The sequence below is a fragment of the Engystomops pustulosus genome, chromosome 7, assembly GCF_040894005.1.
Source record: "Engystomops pustulosus chromosome 7, aEngPut4.maternal, whole genome shotgun sequence".
In the NCBI taxonomy this organism is placed as follows: Eukaryota; Metazoa; Chordata; class Amphibia; order Anura; family Leptodactylidae; genus Engystomops; species Engystomops pustulosus.
Window position 1 is genome coordinate 10598621 of NC_092417.1, and position 20662 is coordinate 10619282.

The 20662-nt window shown below is 46.3% G+C and overlaps 1 protein-coding gene across 1 annotated transcript in view; it reads right to left on the minus strand.

The window, feature by feature from the left end:
- Positions 1-20662, minus strand: part of LOC140069200 (Fc receptor-like protein 5) — a 65459-nt gene that overhangs the window by 26208 nt on the left and 18589 nt on the right. The window contains exons 2-10 of the mRNA XM_072114618.1: positions 19942-19962; positions 19436-19456; positions 17914-18171; positions 16541-16834; positions 16163-16444; positions 11114-11356; positions 10011-10271; positions 8698-8967; positions 6552-6803 (exon numbers count right to left, since the gene is read on the minus strand). Coding sequence (XP_071970719.1) covers positions 6552-6803; positions 8698-8967; positions 10011-10271; positions 11114-11356; positions 16163-16444; positions 16541-16834; positions 17914-18171; positions 19436-19456; positions 19942-19962 — 1902 coding nt within the window. The remainder of the gene's footprint in view (positions 1-6551; positions 6804-8697; positions 8968-10010; positions 10272-11113; positions 11357-16162; positions 16445-16540; positions 16835-17913; positions 18172-19435; positions 19457-19941; positions 19963-20662) is intronic.

The following is a 20662-nucleotide window of genomic DNA, read 5'->3' on the forward strand; positions in this document are numbered from 1 at the left end:
GGGGACATCCTCTACACCTAGAGGAGAGGCCGTGCTACCATCACCATAGACAGGGGGCATCCTTTACACCTAGAGGAGAGGAGGTTCTACCATCATCATAGACAGGGGGCATCCTCTACACCTAGAGGAGATGAGGTTCTACCATCACCATAGACAGTGCACATCCTCTACACCTAGAGGAGAGGCGGCTCTACCATCACCATAGACAGGGGGCATCCTCTGCACCTAGAGGAGAGGCGGCTCTACCATCACCATAGACAGGGGGCATCCTCTACACCTAGAGGAGAGGAGCTTCTACCATCACCATAGACAGGGGGCATCCTCTACACCTAGAGGAGAGGAGGTTCTATCATCACCATAGACAGGGGCATCCTCTACACCTAGAGGAGAGGAGGTTCTGCCATCACCATAGACAGGGGGCACCCTCTACACCTAGAGGAGAGGAGGTTCTGCCATCACCATAGACAGGGGACATCCTCTACACCTAGAGGAGAGGTGGTTCTACCATCACCATCGGCAGGAGGCATCCTCTACACCTAGTGGAGAGGAGATTCTACCATCACCATAGACAGGGGGCATCCTCTACACCTAGAGGAGAGGAGGTTCTACCATCACCATAGACAGGGGGCATCCTCTACATCTAGAGGAGAGGAGGTTCTACCATCACCATAGACAGGGGGCATCCTCTACACCTAGAGGAGAGGAGGTTCTACCATCACCATAGACAGGGGGCATCCTCTACCCCTAGAGGAGAGGAGGTTCTACCATCACCATAGACAGGGAGCATCCTCTACACCTAGAGGAGAGGAGGTTCTACCATCACCATAGACAGGGGGCATCCTCTACACCTAGAGGAGAGGTGATTCTACCATCACCATAGACAGGGGGCATCCTCTACACCTAGAGGAGAGGAGGTTCTACCATCACCATAGACAGGAGGCATCCTCTACACCTAGAGGAGAGGCGATTCTACCATCAACATAGACAGGGGGCATCCTCTACACCTAGAGGAGAGGAGGTTCTACCATCACCATAGACAGGGTGCATCCTCTACACCTAGAGGAGAGGAGGTTCTACCATCACCATAGACAGGGTGCATCCTGTACTAGAGGAGAGGTGGTTCTACCATCACCATAGACAGGGGGCATACTCTACACCTAGAGGTGAGGAGGTTCTACCACCACCATAGACAGGGGGCATCCTCTACACCTAGAGGAGAGGTGATTCTACCTTCACCATAGACAGGGGGCATCCTCTACACCTAGAGGAGAGGAGGTTCTACCATCACCATAGACAGGGGACATCCTGTACTAGAGGAGAGGTGGTTCTACCATCACCATAGACAGGGGGCATCCTCTACACCTAGAGGTGAGGAGGTTCTACCACCACCATAGACAGGGGGCATCCTCTACACCTAGAGGAGAGGTGATTCTACCTTCACCATAGACAGGGGGCATCCTCTACACCTAGAGGAGAGGAGGTTCTACCATCACCATAGACAGGGGGCATCCTCTACACCTAGAGGAGAGGAGGTTCTACCATTACCATAGACAGGGGGCATCCTCTACACCTAGAGGAGAGGAGGTTCTACCATCACCATAGACAGGGGGCATCCTCTACACCCAGAGGAGAGGAGGTTCTACCATCACCATAGACAGGGGGCATCCTGTACACCTAGAGGAGAGGAGGTTCTACCATCACCATAGACAGGGGGCATCCTCTACACCTAGAGGAGAGGAGGTTCTACCATCACCATAGACAGGGGACATCCTCTACACCTAGAGGAGAGGAGGTTCTACCCTTAGCATAGACAGGGGGCATCCTCTACACCTAGAGAGCTATACTATACTATCATGCTATACGATTGCCTATGTGCCTTTACTGCTTTAATAATTATATCTGATGCCTCCTTTATTGCTGCCTGTAGACTCTCTGTGCACTCCGTAAACAAAGATCCTGACTAATAGGAGGGACCTACAGCAGTAGATTATGGCTCATCCATAGGGACGGAGAGAAAACAGACAAACTGGAGGCTGCCATGGTGGACAAAAGGAGCAAGAAACAGGAAATTGTGTAGGGATGAAAAGTGCAGCATGTGGAGAAAGGGAAAGATTCTCTTTGCCGATGTCATGCCGCAGGAAGGGCTTGAGGCAATGGGGCAGATTTACTTACCTGGTTCGTTCGCGATCCAGCGGTGCGTTCTCTGCGGTGGATTCGGGTCCGGCCGGGATTCACTAAGGTAGTTCCTCCGCCGTCCACCAGGTGGCGCTGCTGTGCTGAAATTCACCGAGCCGGACCAAGTGAAGGTAAGCGCGTCCCAAGCGACACTTTTATTGTTTTAAATGTGGCGTTTTTTCCGAATCCGTCGGGTTTTCGCTCGGCCACGCCCACAGATTTCCGTCGCGTGCATGCCGGCGCCGATGCGCCACAATCCGATCGCGTGTGCCAAAATCTCGGGGCAATACAGGGAAAATCGGCGCCAATCGGAAATATTCGGGTAACACGTCGGGAAAACGTGAATCGGGCCCTTAGTAAATGACCCCCAGTATGTCACATATAAACATGCCCCTCCCCCTTTTTATTTATATGATCATTTCTAAAAAGACTATAACCATCTATAGCAACAGCCCAGTCATATTTATTGTCCAGCCATGTCTCGCGGATATCATGCTTCCCTCCAACATGAGGAGTTCCAGTTCCTCCATTGTGTTTGTGAGGCTTCTGGCATTTGTGTACATGCACTTTATATGGTTTTCCCTATTCCTTTGGTTCTCCGATCTTATCCCAGCCCCCCTTCCTCCCCCATGTATCATGACTCTTCCCAGTTCGCTATCTACACTGTCTCTTTGCCCTTCCCCCCCAAGTCCTCCAACCTTCTAGCCATTTTTACCCCAGAACAGCTGCCCCCTCCCCATTGAGGTGCAGCCCATCCCTACTGTAGAGCCTGTAGCCCACAGAAAAGTCAGTCCAGTTCTCCATGAACCCAAAACCCTCCTTCCTACACCAACTTGGGAAAAGCAAGGCATAGGAAGCTTGTGAGTGAGCAGAAATGAGAGGTGGTAAAGGGTATGGGGGTTGTTGAATAGGAATTTAGAGAAGAGGGCCACTGCGGCTTGCTAGATGCTGGGGGAAGGGGAGACTCAATATTGCTAAACTGGGTGCAGAAGAATAAGTACTGAGAGATCTCGTGAGAGTTAGCATGGTGGGGGGTGGGGGGGGGGGGGGGGAGGCGGGAGTTGTATCCTGTGGCGTTTGCTGTTGTTGTTTGTCCTGCTCCCTGCGGTAGCGATACCATGTGAGGTCAGAAACCAATGAATGTCGTCACTGCTGAGACTTATTAAGTTTTACCAGTTCTCCTGTATTTTACGGGTCCCTTTGACCATCAGGGGATGAGGAAGGTCTGGCTAAGGATTAAAAGCTGATGAAAGTAGAGGCTGAGTTTTCACTCAATGCATCTCAATCATTCTATCTCTAGTCCAGGACCATTAAAAGTAGGAATAAGAAGTCCTGAATAACCAGGGGGGGGGGAGGGGGGAGGGTTCCATAGACCAAGTGAAAGGGTTAATGTCGCCAGCAAGGAGAAAGGATATTGCTTGGAGATGAGTGTAGGGGTCCTCCACCAAAGTCTCCCAGGGTCTAGCAGCCCTTCTGATATCCAGCTGAAATTATGAGGCCTGACAGGTTGAATTAGGCTCTGCAGATGACTGTAGGTCAGGAGGCCATGTTGAGGGGTGCACACAAAGAGTCCAGGGGTCATACGTGGTCTTGGAGAGGCTGGTGGAAGTTACCAGAGCTGGCGGGAGACAATCGCCATGATCAGCTGCTAGGCCAAAGCCAAGAATCCTGGCTGTAGTAAGCTGCAATCACACAAAACTCACCCAGGAGTCTTAAACTTCCTCCTAAAGTCTCCTGAGGGTAGCGGAGGGTGAGCCAAGCCACAGGGAGGCTGGATTACCAGCGACACAGGTCCCAGATGATAGCGGAACCTGGAGAGATTAAGGGTGCCCCCCGACTGCCTAAGGAGGGTGCCCTCGGACTTGGGGTGTCACGGAGTATATATATTTAACTCTGTGGTGTTTGCACTTTAAGGGGGTGGTGTGCTCCCTTGTTCTCCTCCCTGTTGCTGCGCAACCCCTCCCCCAAGTAAGACTATATAGTGGTGGCGCGGGGCTAGGCACTTCCTCCTGCCCGCCCCTTCTGTGGAAGCTGTCCCTCCCTCCAGTGGCGTACCGACCGCGGTCGCAGCGGTCGCCATTGAGACCGGGCCCATCAGACGGGGGGGCCCGGACGACCGTCTCAATGGCGACCGCGGTCGATACACCACTGGCAGTCGGGCAGGGGCCTCCGTCCGTCCGGACAGGAAGCTCCTGCCTGTCACTGAATAGTGCTCGATGCGGCAGTAAGCGGCCGCTCGAGCACTATTACTGGAGCGATGTGGCCGGAAGACAACCCCGGCGCACATCGCTCCATGAACTGGGATGCGCGGCTGCGTGATGACGTCATCACACTGCCACGCACCCCTTCCTGCCCGCCCGCGACAAGAAGATAGAAAACGCGGGACCCGCTGCCAGAGGTGAGTATAGGGTTTTTTTTAATGGGGCTTATTTTATAAAATCATTAATTTGATCTGATAACTCATTGGGGGGGGGGGGGGAATATGTAATAATTCATTGTGGGGGGAGAGTATATTTAATTCATTGTGGGGGCAGAATATGTAATAATTAGTTGTGGGGGGGGAGATTGTAATAATTAATTGTGGGGGGCAGAATATGTAATAATCACTGAAATTTCAGTTAGCAGAAAGGGTTTTTTTAGGTTTTTTGTTTTTTTTTAGGTATGGTTGGGAAGGGTGGGGCCCCATTAGGAATTTTGTCCCGGGGCCCAGTGGACTCTAGTTACGCCACTGTCTCCCTCCCTACTGTTATATTTTTCATATTTCTGTTTTGTAGTAATCAAGTGAAGTCACAGCTGATGGAAAAGAGAGTTGATGGAGATTTGCCCGGAAGTCTGTTTGGGAGTCCGGCCGAGCAAACCGCTTCGGGCAGCTGCGGTTTCATAAAGAAAGAACTAAACCGATGGCGGTAAAATTTAGAGAATAAGCCAAGATGAATAAATAGCTGCCCAACAGGAAGCACCGTGTCATCTTTTTACTATTAGTTACGTGGGGTTAGTAATTATGTTGGTTTAATGTTACGGGTATGGGGCAGGTGCCTTAAGTGTGAGTTATGGGTAATGTTTACTACCTCCCAGTCTCCCAAGGATCAATAAATCCAGTTAGGATGTAGTTACATTGTTACAGGCTACAGACTGTGTTTCCTGTATATATAATTTCATATCAATTTCTATGTGAAAAAGTTAATCCTCCATTAAATTTAAAGGAAACCTACCACTTTAAAATGACCCTTCTGACCCACAAATACCTTTAGCTAGCTCAGGATGAACTGATGCCGGACCATATTTTCATTTAACACAGAAACCGCTGTAGTCGAACATATTTTATTTCTTTCCTTTAGTAAAATCTTCCTTCGGCGCTTCTGTGTGCGTCACACAGCGCGCACCACGGATCCTGCTCCTCCATCAAGCTCGCGACCGTCGATCGCGTCGGCGCCGCGCCAGTGTGAAATTTTGTCGTGCCCGAGAGCCGGTGACGTCACTGAGCTCTCGGGCACACTAGCGCATGCACACCACCTTGTCAACTCGCGTCTCGGCCGGCTTTTCACTGCGCCTGCGCGAAGTCCCGAAGCCTCGTAGTATCGCGAGGCTTCGGGGAGAAGACCGTGGGGGTTCCCTCCACTGCCACCAATGATAGATAAAGTTTTAATGCACCTCAAGCCCCCTGACAAATTTTCACACTGGCGCGGCGCCGACGCGATTGACGGTCGTGAGCTTGATGGAGGAGCAGGATCCGTGGTGCGCGCTGTGTGACGCACACAGAAGCGCCGAAGGAAGATTTTACTAAAGGAAAGAAATAAAATATGTTCGACTACAGCGGTTTCTGGGTTAAATGAAAATATGGTCCGGCATCAGTTCATCCTGAGCAAGCTAAAGGTATTTGTGGGTCAGAAGGGTCATTTTAAAGTGGTAGGTTTCCTTTAAGAAATGAGAAGGATATTAGGGATGGACAATAGGTATTTTACCGACTTGCCGCCTATTGATGCAGTAAAGGTTCCTTGGGGGACGGTTGCGTCACTTCGAAGTCTGGAAAGAGTAGAGCCAACGTGAGAGCATTGCAGAGCATTGGAGGCTGCCGGACCATCATGCATTGTCCCTAAAGTGCCAATGTAAAATGGTAATGTAGTCACCTCCGTAGCTCTACAATGTTCCTTACTCTGAACATATTGGGAATAGTTGGATGTTTGCTTAGAAGAAATAGACTTAACTCTTAAAAGAAGTGTAATGTGATGTATTTCCTATATCAGGGGAATCGGTATGCTGGGTCTCAGGTTATCATAGGGACAAGAACCAGGCACCTCTGGTCTACACCCTGAATTTGGCAAATTTACATTGTATATGTTGTACAAAATCATGGTTTAAGATTGCCCATGACTTACCATTAGAGACGTCCAGCCTGAGGGCCTCGCTCATATGAGTATTAGTGGAGCGGCACTGGTAATACCCGCTGTCACTGACACCCGCATCCTGAATAGTGAAGCTCTGATGAGTTCTGTCCATCTGGATCCCGTCCTTGTACCAGAAATACTCTTGTTTGTCTGTGATTTTAGGATCCACGTTACACGTCAGGGTCATCTTTTCTGTCGTCAGGATTTTTCCAAAATTGGGAGTAAAATTCACCACGGCCAGACCTGATGGAAGAGGTAACACAGAGATTAAGGGGCAGTTGGGGGCTCAGGGTTATTACACTTCTTGATAGGACTGACGGGAGAAGAACATTATGGGTTTGGGTTCCTGAGTTTAGACTTCAGCCTGAAGGTTCTGGGAAAAGCTGGGTGATGGGCTGCTGAGCAGATTTTCTGGTGATCTGTAACAGTCACTGACAGACCATTAGAAATCTGTCGGAATGACATGTCCTGGAGTCTTGCAGAGGGTCATCCTCTCCACCCCTATTAACGTCACATTTGGGGGGGGGGCAGCATAACGGCAGCACTGATGCGCTGCGGGCATTTATATACTGGTGTAGCTTTGGCAGAGCCAATTAAATAGCTAACTCTAATGATGTGCGAACCAGAAGCACACAATTTGGGTCTGTACTAAATTTGGCATCCAAATAACCCATAGACTGAACAAGTGCTACTGTTCGGGATCTGGGTCCATGTCCAGGAAAAAATTCATTGAAACAGCCAATCAAGCAGACCGGAAGGCACTTCTAAAAACACCAGCAATTGCCTTGTAAAGGGCAATTTGGTGTATAGAGGAAATCTGAAATAATTGCCCTTATCAGGGCACTCTGAAGAACTGCATTTGGCTACTCAAAGGCTGCAGTTAGTGCAGAAATGTTCTAACTGATTATAGAGGATTATGGAGCAATTTTGCATAGACTTTTGTGGACAAAATCAGATGCGCACTACACAATGCTAATAGCCCTCTCTTGCTTTTTCAGCACAGCACCCACACAGTTTTTTAGCAAAAACATCTGGAAGACCACACACCGCTCCGGAGCTGTGGACTGCGATCGAGAAGCAAACAGATGACTGGTTGCTGCCACTGGACCTAAAGCCCGGTAAGGCGGAGTGCAACAAGAGTCGGAAGCTTGTAGCAGCTTTGGGCCAAGTCACAATGACGCATGTCAAATGTATTGCGCATGTGTTCCACGTGGTGGTGCAAAGGTTCATGGCCAACCATGCAGACCTGCCAGAGCTTCTGCTTAGAGTATCACCACTGAGGTCGACGCGGTCCAAATCTCACAGTAATTCCTAAGGGTAGTTGGACAGCAAAGCAAAGTGCGACACTTTTTGGATAAAACATATAATTCATTTTATTTATCTACTCATAAAGAGTTAAAAGCCCACGCTTTGTAACTTCCTAAGGTTAACATTTTTTTTCAAAATACGTGTGTAACGAGAATTAAAGGAACAGGAAACTTGCCAACGACCTGCCCCAGATGAAGCCGGAGGAGGCAAAACCAAAGTCAGGGGAGGCGACTTTGGAAACTTAAGATTTTGATACGTGTGCTTTTAACTATTTATGAGTAGGTAGATAAATAAAATGAATTATATGTTTTATCCAAAAAGTGTTGCACTTTGCTTTGATGTCCAACTACCGTTAGGAATTACTGTGAAATCTGGACACGCTTAAGAGTCGACCCCAGTGGTGATATCGAGTATTGGGAGTTGGAATACTGGATATTTCTAAAGAGGGCTCATCCTTAAACTTCTCCGTCTTGCGTTGATTTCAAATTTAAAAAAAACTCCCATCTCCCATATAGCTCCTCCCCCCATTGCTTACTCCCTCAGGATGTCATGAATGTTTGCCCCCCTCCTCACTGGCCACTCCCATGGGACTAGGGACACTGCTCTACATACAGAAAGGTAAACTTTCATCTAACTTCTTCGGAAATAGACAATTTTACTATAAAACCTCTTTGGCAATGTGTACACTATTCTCTATGGGGACAAGGAGGAGCCAGAAAAAGGCTCCTGATGACAGGTTCCCTTTAAGTGGCTAAGGAACCTCAATTTTACAAGACCCTTTCAAACAATTGAAGGACATTTTTCATTACTAGACACACAGTTGACTTACTTTGTACATTAATGAATATGGTCTTGCTTATTTTCTTCACTAAATATTGCACCTCACAGGAATAATTCCCAGAATCCTCCAGCTGGGCCGGAAAAAGTTTGTATTTATTTGACTTAGAAAAATCTTGCACAATCTTTCCATCTTTATAAAAGGCAAATGTCAAGATGGAGTATCTGAGTGGACTGTGTGTAGTGTGACAAGTCAGCGTCATGTCAGCTCCTTCCACCACCGGATGTAGATTTAGTCTGATTTCTGGGGAGGTGAAAAGCTCTGAAACGAGATTATACATAGAAGAAAGTGATTACCACATCTCACAAACCAATATAACTACTAAGTACCAGTAGGACATTAGCGCACTAGAAGAACTACCGTCAGCAGCGCTATGTCAGCTCCTCACCTGATCTCCAATACATTGGTCAGGAGAGACCGGCAGTGCTGAATCCTCCTGACCTGCGGACTATAAGACACAGGCACTTTTTAGTGTCAGGATTTGGGATCAGTGGATCCTCTGGACCAGTGCTGGAGATGGTACTAGCTGACACCTGGGACAGGAATCTAAGTGGCACCTGGTCTTCACCAGAGCCCGGTGCAAAGCGGGATGGACTTGATACGGCGTGGTGCTACCAGGTCGTTCCACAGGTGCGACTATCCTAGGTCGGGGTACCTTTGCAGGAGACAGTCTCGTGGTAAAGTTCAGGCATAAGGTCAGGGCAGGCGGTAGAGATGCAAGGTCAAGTCCAATCCGGGGTCAGCAACGGGAGGTCCAGAAGGGAAATGGGAACGCAGCAACAGACTGGAACACACAGGAGCACATGAGCAGGAAGGCAGGAACACAAAGGAGCACAGGAACAGGAAGGTAGGAACACAAAGGAGCACGGGAACAGGAAGGCAGGAACACAGAGGAGCACATGAGCAGGAAGGCAGGAACACACAGGAGCACATGAGCAGGAAGGCAGGAACACACAGGAGCACGGGAACAGGAACGCAGGAAGATCACAGGGAGACTTTCACAATGGCATAAGCACAAAGATTCGTCAGGAAGAGGCTTGGCATATACAGGTAGTCACATGGCCAGTGCCAATTAGCGGTGCGTTGGCCCTTTGAATTGCAGATACCCAGTGAGACCATCGGTGGAGCGCGGCAGGGTGAGTGAGACTGCTGGTGAGAGGATGCACACGAGTTCACCTGCAACCCGTGACATTTAGCAATATTTTTTCGTGCTAAAAAGTGCCACTTATAGCCCGAAAAATATGGTAAGTACATTCTCCAAGTATTATAAAGATGTAAATGATAGAATTACGAAGTAAATTTACCTGTAACTGAAACATTCTCCTCAGCAACATAAGTTTTAGAGCCGGATCCCGTGTTTATAACTCTTGTACATTTATATTTCCCTGTAGCGTTTTTATAAACTTGTCCAAGATTTAGGTCAGTTCCAGAACCCAAAAACTTTATCATCTTGTCGTCTTTGTAAAAGGTGGTATTTACAGCGGAGCCGCTGTGCCACGTGTTACACCTCAGCGTCACCTCGTCCCCTTCATGGATGTCAGGAGGCATCTGCAGGATGAGATCCTCTGAAATACAAACATAAAACATAAGAGAATCTCAGTGAGGATCAGACAGGAATAAATGATCCCAGCGGCACAGGAACAAGAACAGGAAACTGAGGCTACAATTTGCACAAGCTCATCGAAATTGGACAGTAGAAGATTGGAAAAACGTTGCCTGGTCTGATGAGTCTCGATTTCTGCTGCGACATTCGGATGGTAGGGTCAGAATTTGGCGTCAACAACATGAAAGCATGGATCCATCCTGCCTTGTATCAGCGGCTCAGGCTGGTGGTGCTGGTGTCATGGTGTCTTTGGGCCCCTTGGTACAACGCCACAGCCTACCTGAGTATTGTTGCTGAGCATGTCCATCCCTTTATGAGCACAATGTACCCTGTAACATCTGATGGCTACTTTCAGCAGGATAATGCGCCATGTCATAAAGCTGGAATCATCTCAGACTGGTTTCTTGAACATGACAATGAGGTCACTGGACACAAATGGCCTCCACAGTCACCAGATCTCAATCCAATAGAGCATCTTTGGGATGTGGTGGAACGGGAGATTCGCATCATGGATGTGCAGCCGACAAATCTGCGGCAACTGTGTGATGCCATCATGTCAATATGGACCAAAATCTCTGAGGAGCTTCCAGCACCTTGTTGTATCTATGCCACGAAGAATTGAGGCAGTTCTGAAGGCAAAAGGGGGTCCAACCCGTTACTAGCATGGTGTACCTAATAAAGTGGCCGGTGAGTGTATGTGTGTATAACATATGCATTTGTACATAAGTATATGCTGTATGGGGCCTCATTCTATACCATAAAGAATTGTGTGATGGCGACTTATCCATCACCTGCTGAACTTACCATAGGCGACATCCAGATGGACGCGGTTGCTGCGTTCACCATAACTGCCCGAGCACTGGTAATAGCCGACATCAGCATAAGAATTTGCCTTTATACTTAGAGTATCAGATCCTGAGTGGAAGTGGACATTATCCTTATACCAGGCGAATGTCACGGCACTGTCCGAGTCCCCGCATCTCATATGTACGGTGTCCGATTTGTAGATTTTGTCCCAGTCAGTTGTCAGGACTGGTCTGTAATATTCTATGAATAAAACAATATAATTTACTATAATATACATCTGGAAACCTCTATAAAGGTAACACAGGGTCCAATGCTTTAGTTCCTCTCAGCCTGGACAATAATTCTCAATAACTTCACTGATTCAGTACATTAACCCCTTAACGACCATTAACCCCTGTTTTTTTCATTTTTCATTCTATAAAATCTATAACTTTTTTTATTTTCCCTGTACAGCGCTGTGCGAGGGCTTGTTTTCTGCGTAACAAATTGCACTTCATATTGATGGTATTGAATATTCCATGTCATGTACTGGGAAGCGGGAAAAAATTTCCAATTGTAGTGAAATTGGTGAAAAAAACACATTTGCTCCGTTTTCTTATGGGCTCGGATTTTACGGCTGTCACTGTGCGCCACAAATGACGTGTTTACTTAATTCTTTGGGTCGCTGCGATCACAGGGATGCCAAACTTGTATAGGTTTTATAATGTTTTCATACATTCAAAAAAATTAAAACCTCCTATAAAAAAAAAAATTCTTTATTTTGCCATCTTCTGGTGCTAGTAACTTTTTCATACTTTGGTGCACGGGGCTGTGGGTGGTGTCATTTTTTGACACTTTTGATGACGCTTTCAATGCCGCCATGATGAGGACTGTACGGCCTTTTGATCACTTATTATTGAATTTTTAATATTTTTCAAAATGGCATAAAAGTGACATTTTTTCGGCTTTGGGCGCTATTTTCTGTTACAGGGTTAAACACCGGGGATAACTGTTATTATATTGGAACGCGGCGATACCTTCTCACAGTATACACTGGCTTATTGGACAATGGGCCACATTAATAAAGCCGTCGGCACCAGTATTCTGGCATTACATACAGTGTACATACATTTATGAACTGTTTATGGCGGAAGTCCAACATAATTTTGGCGCACGCCGGTAAAACTGGTGCATTCAGTCCATGCACTTTGAGCTCCCCCAGGGGGCGCCATGGTGCTCTGTTCTAAATGAATTGGGAGCACTCTGCACAATACTGAGGAAAACTAAACGTGGGTCAATGAGGTTTACTGTTTGATATACGATTTTCCTGTGGATTTGAATTCATGGGAAAACGCCTTTTAAACATCAGCAGAACTTCAGCTGGAAGGAGACAGATGGTCGGAGTCAGGGCCGGCGCTATGGGTAGGCAAAGGTGGCAATTGCCCAGGGCCCCTGGGAGAAAGGGGAGAATCTCTTCTTTCAAATGAATCTTGAATTTTGTTTCTAGGTGATATGGATCCAGAGATATTCAGGTTTAAAGTGAGAATATCAGGTGCTATTCTTATATATAAAAATCACTCCCAACGGCAGTTTAACAGTTATTATCTCAGTTTTCCTAAATTTTAGAAACACAAATTTATATAAAAGAGGAGACTCTCTTCTTCCATAAGAAAAAAGAAGTGAGGTTCTATGTGTCACAGAACCAGAGATACAGCCCCCTGAAGTGTCTCCCCCATCTCCAGATTCTTAGCCAATAGGCTGCAGGGAGAATTAGCTGCACACAGGAGCTGCTGCACCTCACAGATAATGGAAATATTCACTGTATATGTTACTACATTTTGAGAAGGGATAATATCAACTAATATTCATGTTTTTAACCCTTCTCTATGCAGAATTATCTAAGAACACACTTTGGGCCACATGTATCAAGCGTTTTTTTCTGTTGTTTTTGCGCCTTTTCATTCAGGCGCACCGTTTTTGTGCCATTTTTGCGACTAAACGCCAAACTAGCTGCGCAGCAAATAAGCAGCTTTCCCTCATTTATCCTAGCAATCCAGATGTTTTGCTGCGCCTAATGATATTCATCACTTGCAACGTTTCATTTAGGCGCAAAAACAGGCGCAAAAACACTCCAGCCCGAAGGTGCCGTTATCTGAGAAGAAAGCACTGGGCCCCTTTGCAGAACAGCTCATTTCTAGCAGCAAAGCTCAGCCAGACACTGCAGACACTAGTACAGATCATACAGACATGAGATACTCTGCAGACACTAGTACAGATCATACAGACATGAGATACTCTGCAGACACTAGAACATATAATACAGACATGAGATACTCTGCAGACAGGAGCTGCAGACTCTATTTACACTTCATCACCTTCTATTTACAAAATATTCTGCAGAATCCTGAGCTCAGAGTAAGAGAGGAGAGAACGTTACAGAATGTTGCACATAGTACTGACAAGTGTCCCCATGTAATTCTGCGCAGTATCACCAGTGTGTCTGGGGGGGATACTGTGCAGAATTACAGGGGTGCAGCAGGAGACCAGCACTGGGGGATCCCCTCCAGGAGAAGCCCCTGCTGAGGAGGTCACTGGGTGCTGGGTGTCACACACCTGGGTGCTGCTGTGAGTGTTATCTTCATTCTGGGCTGTGGGAGAAGCAGAGAGGAGCTTGTAGCAGGATCACATGTAACTGCCTGAATCTAACATTGCGCCTAAACTGCACCTAAACTGTGTTAAAGTAAAGTGATTAATAAGAGGCAGGAAATTACCTTATCACAGATGGTTGTAGCTTGTGATAATTCTGGAAAACAGTTCGCCAGAATTTAGGCGAAACTACTACACTTAGGCGCACAAAAGTGATAAATGTGGCCCTTTCTCTCTTATTCCCTTTTATTTTGTGATAGTTTTTTTTTGTTGGGAAAATTGATTGATACGATGAACATTTGATCCTCTTCGCCTAATGTGACTACACCGCGACCAGAACATGTCCATAAAGTTATATGTAACACCAAAAACACACACATGTCCTGGAATAAAGTTTTTATTTCCCATCATCCTCCATTATTTACACCCATTTTATGACATTCTCACTGGTGAATACAGTATATTGGTGTGGGGTCTGTATGCTCTCCTCACTGTTTTAGGAAAGCAGATTTTCTTTATATAAGTATCTGGATTTGTACAGATTTTAGAGGAAATTTTGTATGTTAATTGCCAAATGCATCGCCTGGTTGTCTGCTTTAAAAATTCTATAGGTTTTATGGCGCCTTTACTTTTTATTCTGTTTTATTGATATATTTTGCAGGTTGTGACTGTCTTATTATTTGTAGCTGAAAAGCAGATATCTAGTTATTACATATTAGTGATATTATGTGGATTTATTTATGTGAACATATCAATATGAGGCATTTGTGAACTCTACAAATGTCCATGTATTACATTTTGGAGATGTGAAGGGAAATATTTTCTGTTTGGATCAAATTTTTTGCCATCAAAGTCAAATTTTAAGTATTTTTAATAAAATGTTTCAATTTGAATCAAAATTGCATGAAGGCGCCTATGTCTATAAAATCTTTGATGCAATTTTGAAAATGGGGCAAGTGTCTGCTTTCAGAAAATATCGGTCCCTCTCCCCAATGGGCCTCACAGTCTAATCAACCTACCAGTAATTTTTTGGAGTGTGGCAGGAAACCGGAGGACCCGGAGGAAACCCACGCAGACACAGAGAGAACATACAAAATCTTTGCAGATGTTGACCAGCGCTGCAAGGCTGTAGTGCTAATCACGGAGCCACCATGCTGCCCATAAATCTCCCTATCATTTATCTATCTCCTATAAAATTCTCCCATATTACAGTTTGTTTTACCATACTAAATGGAGCCTCTTGCTGACTGTGACTGGTCATAAAATAGTTTTATTTTGGGGCCCCACTTTTAGTTTTGCCCAGGGCCCCACTTTGTCTAGAACCGGCCCTGGTCGGAGTGCAGGTCTGCAAGAAGGTGGTTCACAACCAGGTTAATAGCTTCAGGCTTGGCTGGTAGAGGGTGGAGCTGAGTCCAGATGGTGGACCTCTGCTCTGGGCCTTAGTTTCCTGACTACACAACAGAGACACCTCTGTTTCCTGATCTATAACACTGTGCACATGTGCTGCACATTGACTGCTTATGGAATGCATGTGCTCCCACCCACAAGGGCTTTTATAAACTCCCCTCGTGAGGTAGCAAGCCCTTGTCCCACCAGCCTACTACTTCCTTCACAGTAATCACAGGGCATACAATTGTATAGTACATTTAACTCTTTACCTTCCAGGCTGAGTCTTATAGTTGTAATTACCAAGTTTCCAGTTTGGAGACCTCCTAGAGAGGTGATCAGTCTCCTTAGACAGCTCCAGACATGGAGAGGGAAACTTTCGCAACACCTACCTAACCCTATGCATCGGCAGGGGTGTTGCACTTACTTGTCCATGTATCAGTTTTGAGCTGCACCTCAGGACTAAATAGCATTGTGCAGTGCACGCCTGATTTTGTCCGCAACAGGGACTACCTGTCAAGAAAAGGAATTTGTGGCTGGGAACTTCATACTGCGGAACAGCCGCCATCAAATCTTTATAGCTGTCTTATATGATCTTATTCAGGCTGGTGGAGACAAAGGCCTGCAATCTGGAAATTCTCTTATTCAGAACCAGAGCTCCAGAGTAAGATGGTCCATTTTATAAAGTGTCTGCAACATAAATGTGTCGCAGCTGGACTATACACGACACAACACAAAATTCTGCATAGTCGGACTGTGCAACACATTTATTACTGCATCACAACAGAAATGTATCGCCCATGTTAAAGGTACACCAAAATAAGATGGTGCACTCTGTCGGAGTAGTTCTGGGGGCACCACATTCACGGAGAATTTTTAGATCATCAGCCAAACTAACGTATAGACGCTGTTTCTTCTGTCCTAACCTATGTGTGAACTAGTGTTAAGCATGAATATCCATTACCCAGACCTCGGATTGTCCATCGTTGACTTTACTCTTGGGCTTGTCTGATGCAATGGATGATCTCCACTTACCGTGTACTTCTACCACTTTCGATAAAGTTATCTTCCTCACACTGTTCCATATTGTACTGACTACACATGTGTACTTCCCAGAATCCTCCACAGTAGTGTATGGGACAATGTATTTATTGGAGGAGCCAAATCCTTGGACGGGCCAACCATTTCTATAGAAAGCAAATTGTAATTCTGTGTCTGCCCTTAATGGATGAAGAGTCGTCTCACACGTCACAGTCTGGTCCATTCCTGTGTATAACACATCTGAACTGAATTTTATCTCCGGATCCGAGAACAGAGCTGGAAGATACAACAAGACGAGGGTGAGCAACACATTGGTCCATATATGGTCCTATATACCTAGGTCATAGCAGCCTGGGATACACCACACTTTACCTGTCAGTTGAATTGTCTCACCGGCTTCCGATTCGTTCACCTTGTTCTCCAGGAGGACCTGCTTTGTACACATGTAATCACCATGGACAGTTGTGTCCACTTTTCCCAAAAAAAAATAGGTTTCCTCATTCATAGGTTTTAGTAATTCAATGGCCCTAAAGGTATGGGTTCCTCTAGAATTTTTGGAAAATGAGGCTTTAGCACCGGTTGTGTTCATGTCAGGACGACTGTCACACGTCAGGTTCAGGATGTCACCTTCGAAGACTCGTAGCGCGACTCTCAGTATAGTAAGGTCTGGTGGAGGGAGACAAGACATGAGACCCATGAGGAATGTTTGATGCACAATCTAAAAATATTACCGACTTATTCTACTCGGCTTTCCTTTACCACCCCACAGGCTGTTAAGGATGGATGGACTTCTCATCACTTGGTCCTTCAAAGTGACCTCATAGACAGCAAGAGTCAGGAAGTGAGATAAAGCATCAAAATGACCAAATTATGAATACATAAAACCACATTTTCATGGACAAAATAATCATTCAAGTATCAAAAAATGGTTGGAAAAGATGTTGGTCACCAATCAATTGGTCTAAAATGTGGCAGGTCAACACTAGAGGTCCTGGAGATTTCACCATAAGAGGTATGAGAGGACCCAATGTGAAAAGTAGACACCGGAGCTCTGCAAAAGGTCACCATTAAAGTTAAAAAGACCTGATGGGGCACATTTACTTACCCGGTCCAGTCGCGATACAACGCTGATTCAGGTGTGCCGGGAATCACCAAGGTCTGTGCGCCCGATATCCACCAGATGTTGCTGCTGCGCCGAGGTCCGCCGGAGTTCACCTTCTTCTTTCCACGGTGCATGTGAGTGCGACATAAATGGTTTTTTTAAATTCCGCAGTTTTTCTGAATCCATCGGGTTGTCCGACGGCCACGCCCCCCAATTTCGGTCGCGTGAAAGCCGGCACCGATGCGCCAAAATCCGATCGCGGGCGCCAAAATCCTGGTGCAATTTGGCGCCAATCAGAAATCATTGGGAAGCCCGACGAAAGTGCGCAAATCGGACCCTTAGTAAATGTGCCCCAATGTGTCAGGCTGCCACCAGGGGCAGGAGAACACAGTTTCGATGCCCAGAGGTATGGAAACCCAAAGTAGCCACATATGATGGCTCATGGGGAAATATTACCCACAGGGATATGAGGACCTATAATGAGAGGCCCAAACCCAAAGTATAAAGGTTCAGTTTGACTATTTTCCACCACAAGTGTAAAAAAACAGAGACATTTGTAGACCACAGCCGGCATTAATGATGACCAAATACAGCTTCCAAACTTTCATACATATTCCGACTATACAACATGGAGGTGACTTACCTGTTGTAACACAGAGTCGTACGATGTCACTTATGGCACTGCTGTTGGTCTGGCACTGGTAATTTGCCCGATCAGAGAACTGAATGGAGGAGATAGTGAAGTTCTGAGCATGTACATCCATCTTGGCGCCATTCTTATACCACGTATATGTCTCATCCTCCGGAGCCTTAGGTGACTGGTGGCAGGATATGGTCACCGTCTCATTGTAGAAGAAGGTTCTCCAGTCTGGTGTGAAGGAGATCACCGGCTTCTCTACATCTATGATGGGGGACAAGACACCAACATTACTATCAAGGTATCTCATACCTACACTATGGGGCAGATTTACTTACCCGGCCCATTCGCGATCCAGCGGCGCGTTCTCTGTACAGGATTCGGGTCCGGCCGGGATCTATGAAGGTAGTTCCTCCGCCGTCCACCAGGTGGCGCTGCTGCGCTGAAAATCATCTCAACGCGCCAGAATGCACCACCTCGGACCAGGTGAAGGTAAGCGCTTCCCAAGCGACACTTTTTTGGTTTTTAAATGCGGCGGTTTTTCCGAATACGTCGGGTTTTCCTTCGGCCACGCCCCCCGATTTCCGTCGCGCGCAAGCCGGCGCCGATGCGTCACAATCCGATCCTGTGCGCCAAAATCCCGGGGCAATTCAGGTACAATCAGCGCAAATCGGAAATATTCGGGTAACACGTCGGGAAAACGCGAATCGGGCCTTTAGTAAATGACCACCAATGTATCTGCTTGGTGTGAGATAGTAATGGGGAAAGTAGTCCAGGTCCCATATATTTTTCCTATTACAGTTTATTATACCTGCTCCAGGGTGGTTGTTGTGTTTAGTGGAATGCAGAGACCTGCCCATGCTGGCTCCATGTAAAAACCGAAATAAAGGAATCCCTGGAGCTGGATTGGGAATTCCCTATCCCTGGTCCGTCTCGGCTATTGGACCATATGTCCGTCCTATCAGCTACACCTGAAGCAGCCCTATAAATAAGGTGACTGGGGAGGTGACTTTGCGCCTGTTTTCTGTCTGACTTTCCATGTTCTTTTCCGTGTAAGCTGTTTGTACAGGTATTGAAGAAGTGTCTGCACCACAAATGTGTCGCACCTGAGCATTTTGAGGCGTGGCTGCACTATTCTTCACGCAACACATATTTCTGCACCGGAACGGTGCTCAGTCGAACCGTGGGTCAGATTTATCATGCAAAGTCCAACAGAATTGTGTTGCGCCCCGTGTTGCACCAAAAAAAGTGGTGCCCTCCGTCGGGGCAGTGCAGGGGGGCCAGATTCCTGAAGAATGTGCGCCAGAAAGACTGAATCTGGCGCCCCCTGCACAATACAAAGGCAAAACTCGGACAAGCAGGTCTTTTTTTTTTGTTGTTGTGCTGTGTTTGTTTACATTTTTTTTTTAATAAAGCACAGTCCTGTTTTTGGAATCTATCGTTCTATCCACTACCTATCTTTCCGCCTCCTATATGTCGGATTTCCAAATGAAATACACCTCTATATGACATGAATGTATCCACTCACCTGGGTTGTCGGTGTCTGGAGCTGTAAAAAAACAAACGGATAATAAAATTGTTTCTGGGATTATGTGTGTTATTTGTGAAATTATAGAAATATTGGACTTTTATTATAAAATCTACTCCAATGTCCTTATATTAGAGACCTTGGTGGTCCCAAAGCTTAAACCACAGGTCCATAATTCTAACCCCCCCCCCCCCCAATATTTTCGAAATAAATAAGAAATATGAACCATTGAACAAAAGTTTATTACATGTAATAAAAAGTAAGTGAACGCCTCCAGACTCCTCCCACCTGTCAGCCCCCGACCATAGAAGCGTTTTGGCAAATTACAATGACTTTGTGGGTGGGACGTTCCCACCATAGAATCAGGAAGCTCCAGGCTGTAATACAACCCCTATCCCCGAAAATCCAGGAAAAGACAACCCAATGTGAGAACAGAGGCCAGAACTTCAAAATTATTTTATGTATTGTGCACTAAGACGACCCGTCCAACACTGGAAGATACTCACCAAAAACTCCGGGAAAACCCACTGCATAGAAAGAAGAGAAAGAAATGAATTGTATAAATACATCGTGTACTATGATATGTTATATTATACAATGTTATATTCAGGATACAGAGACATCAGCTGATGTATGAGCTCAGTGTGATGGATATCACTCATCATACAGAGAAATAATTATTCACTTACCTCCATGAAGAAAAGTAAATGGGGGACTACACAAGCGAGCTCCGAGTACAATATCACTTTTATTAGAATCCTCCGCCCTGACCATATTTGTGGCGTGTTAGAAGCAGTGCAGGTTGACACAAATGGTCCATATGGCATTTCAAAAGCCAGCAATTTTGTAACACCTCTATTCAGAACCAGAGGTCTGGCATGAAATGGCCCAAACTTTCCCTTCCTTGTTTGGGCGATCGAAAGGAAGGTGTGGAGAGACGTGGTGGCGTTGGTGGTGGTAGTGGTGGTGTCACCTGCTCCCTTTGCATGGAGACGTGTCACTCGGGAGGTAGTGGTGGAGGCTGAGGGAACCTCAGGCATTTGCAGGATTGTTTGGTGTCTCATGTTTACTTTGCAGGTGCCTGGTCATACATGAGGTGCTCAGCTTGTCCACATTGTGGCCACACTATGATTTGGTGGCATAGTGTGCCAATGACACATGTTCCGTCTTCTGACCTCTGGGTAAAAAAAATGCCACATTGTGGAGTACCTCTGGGCTGACCTTTGT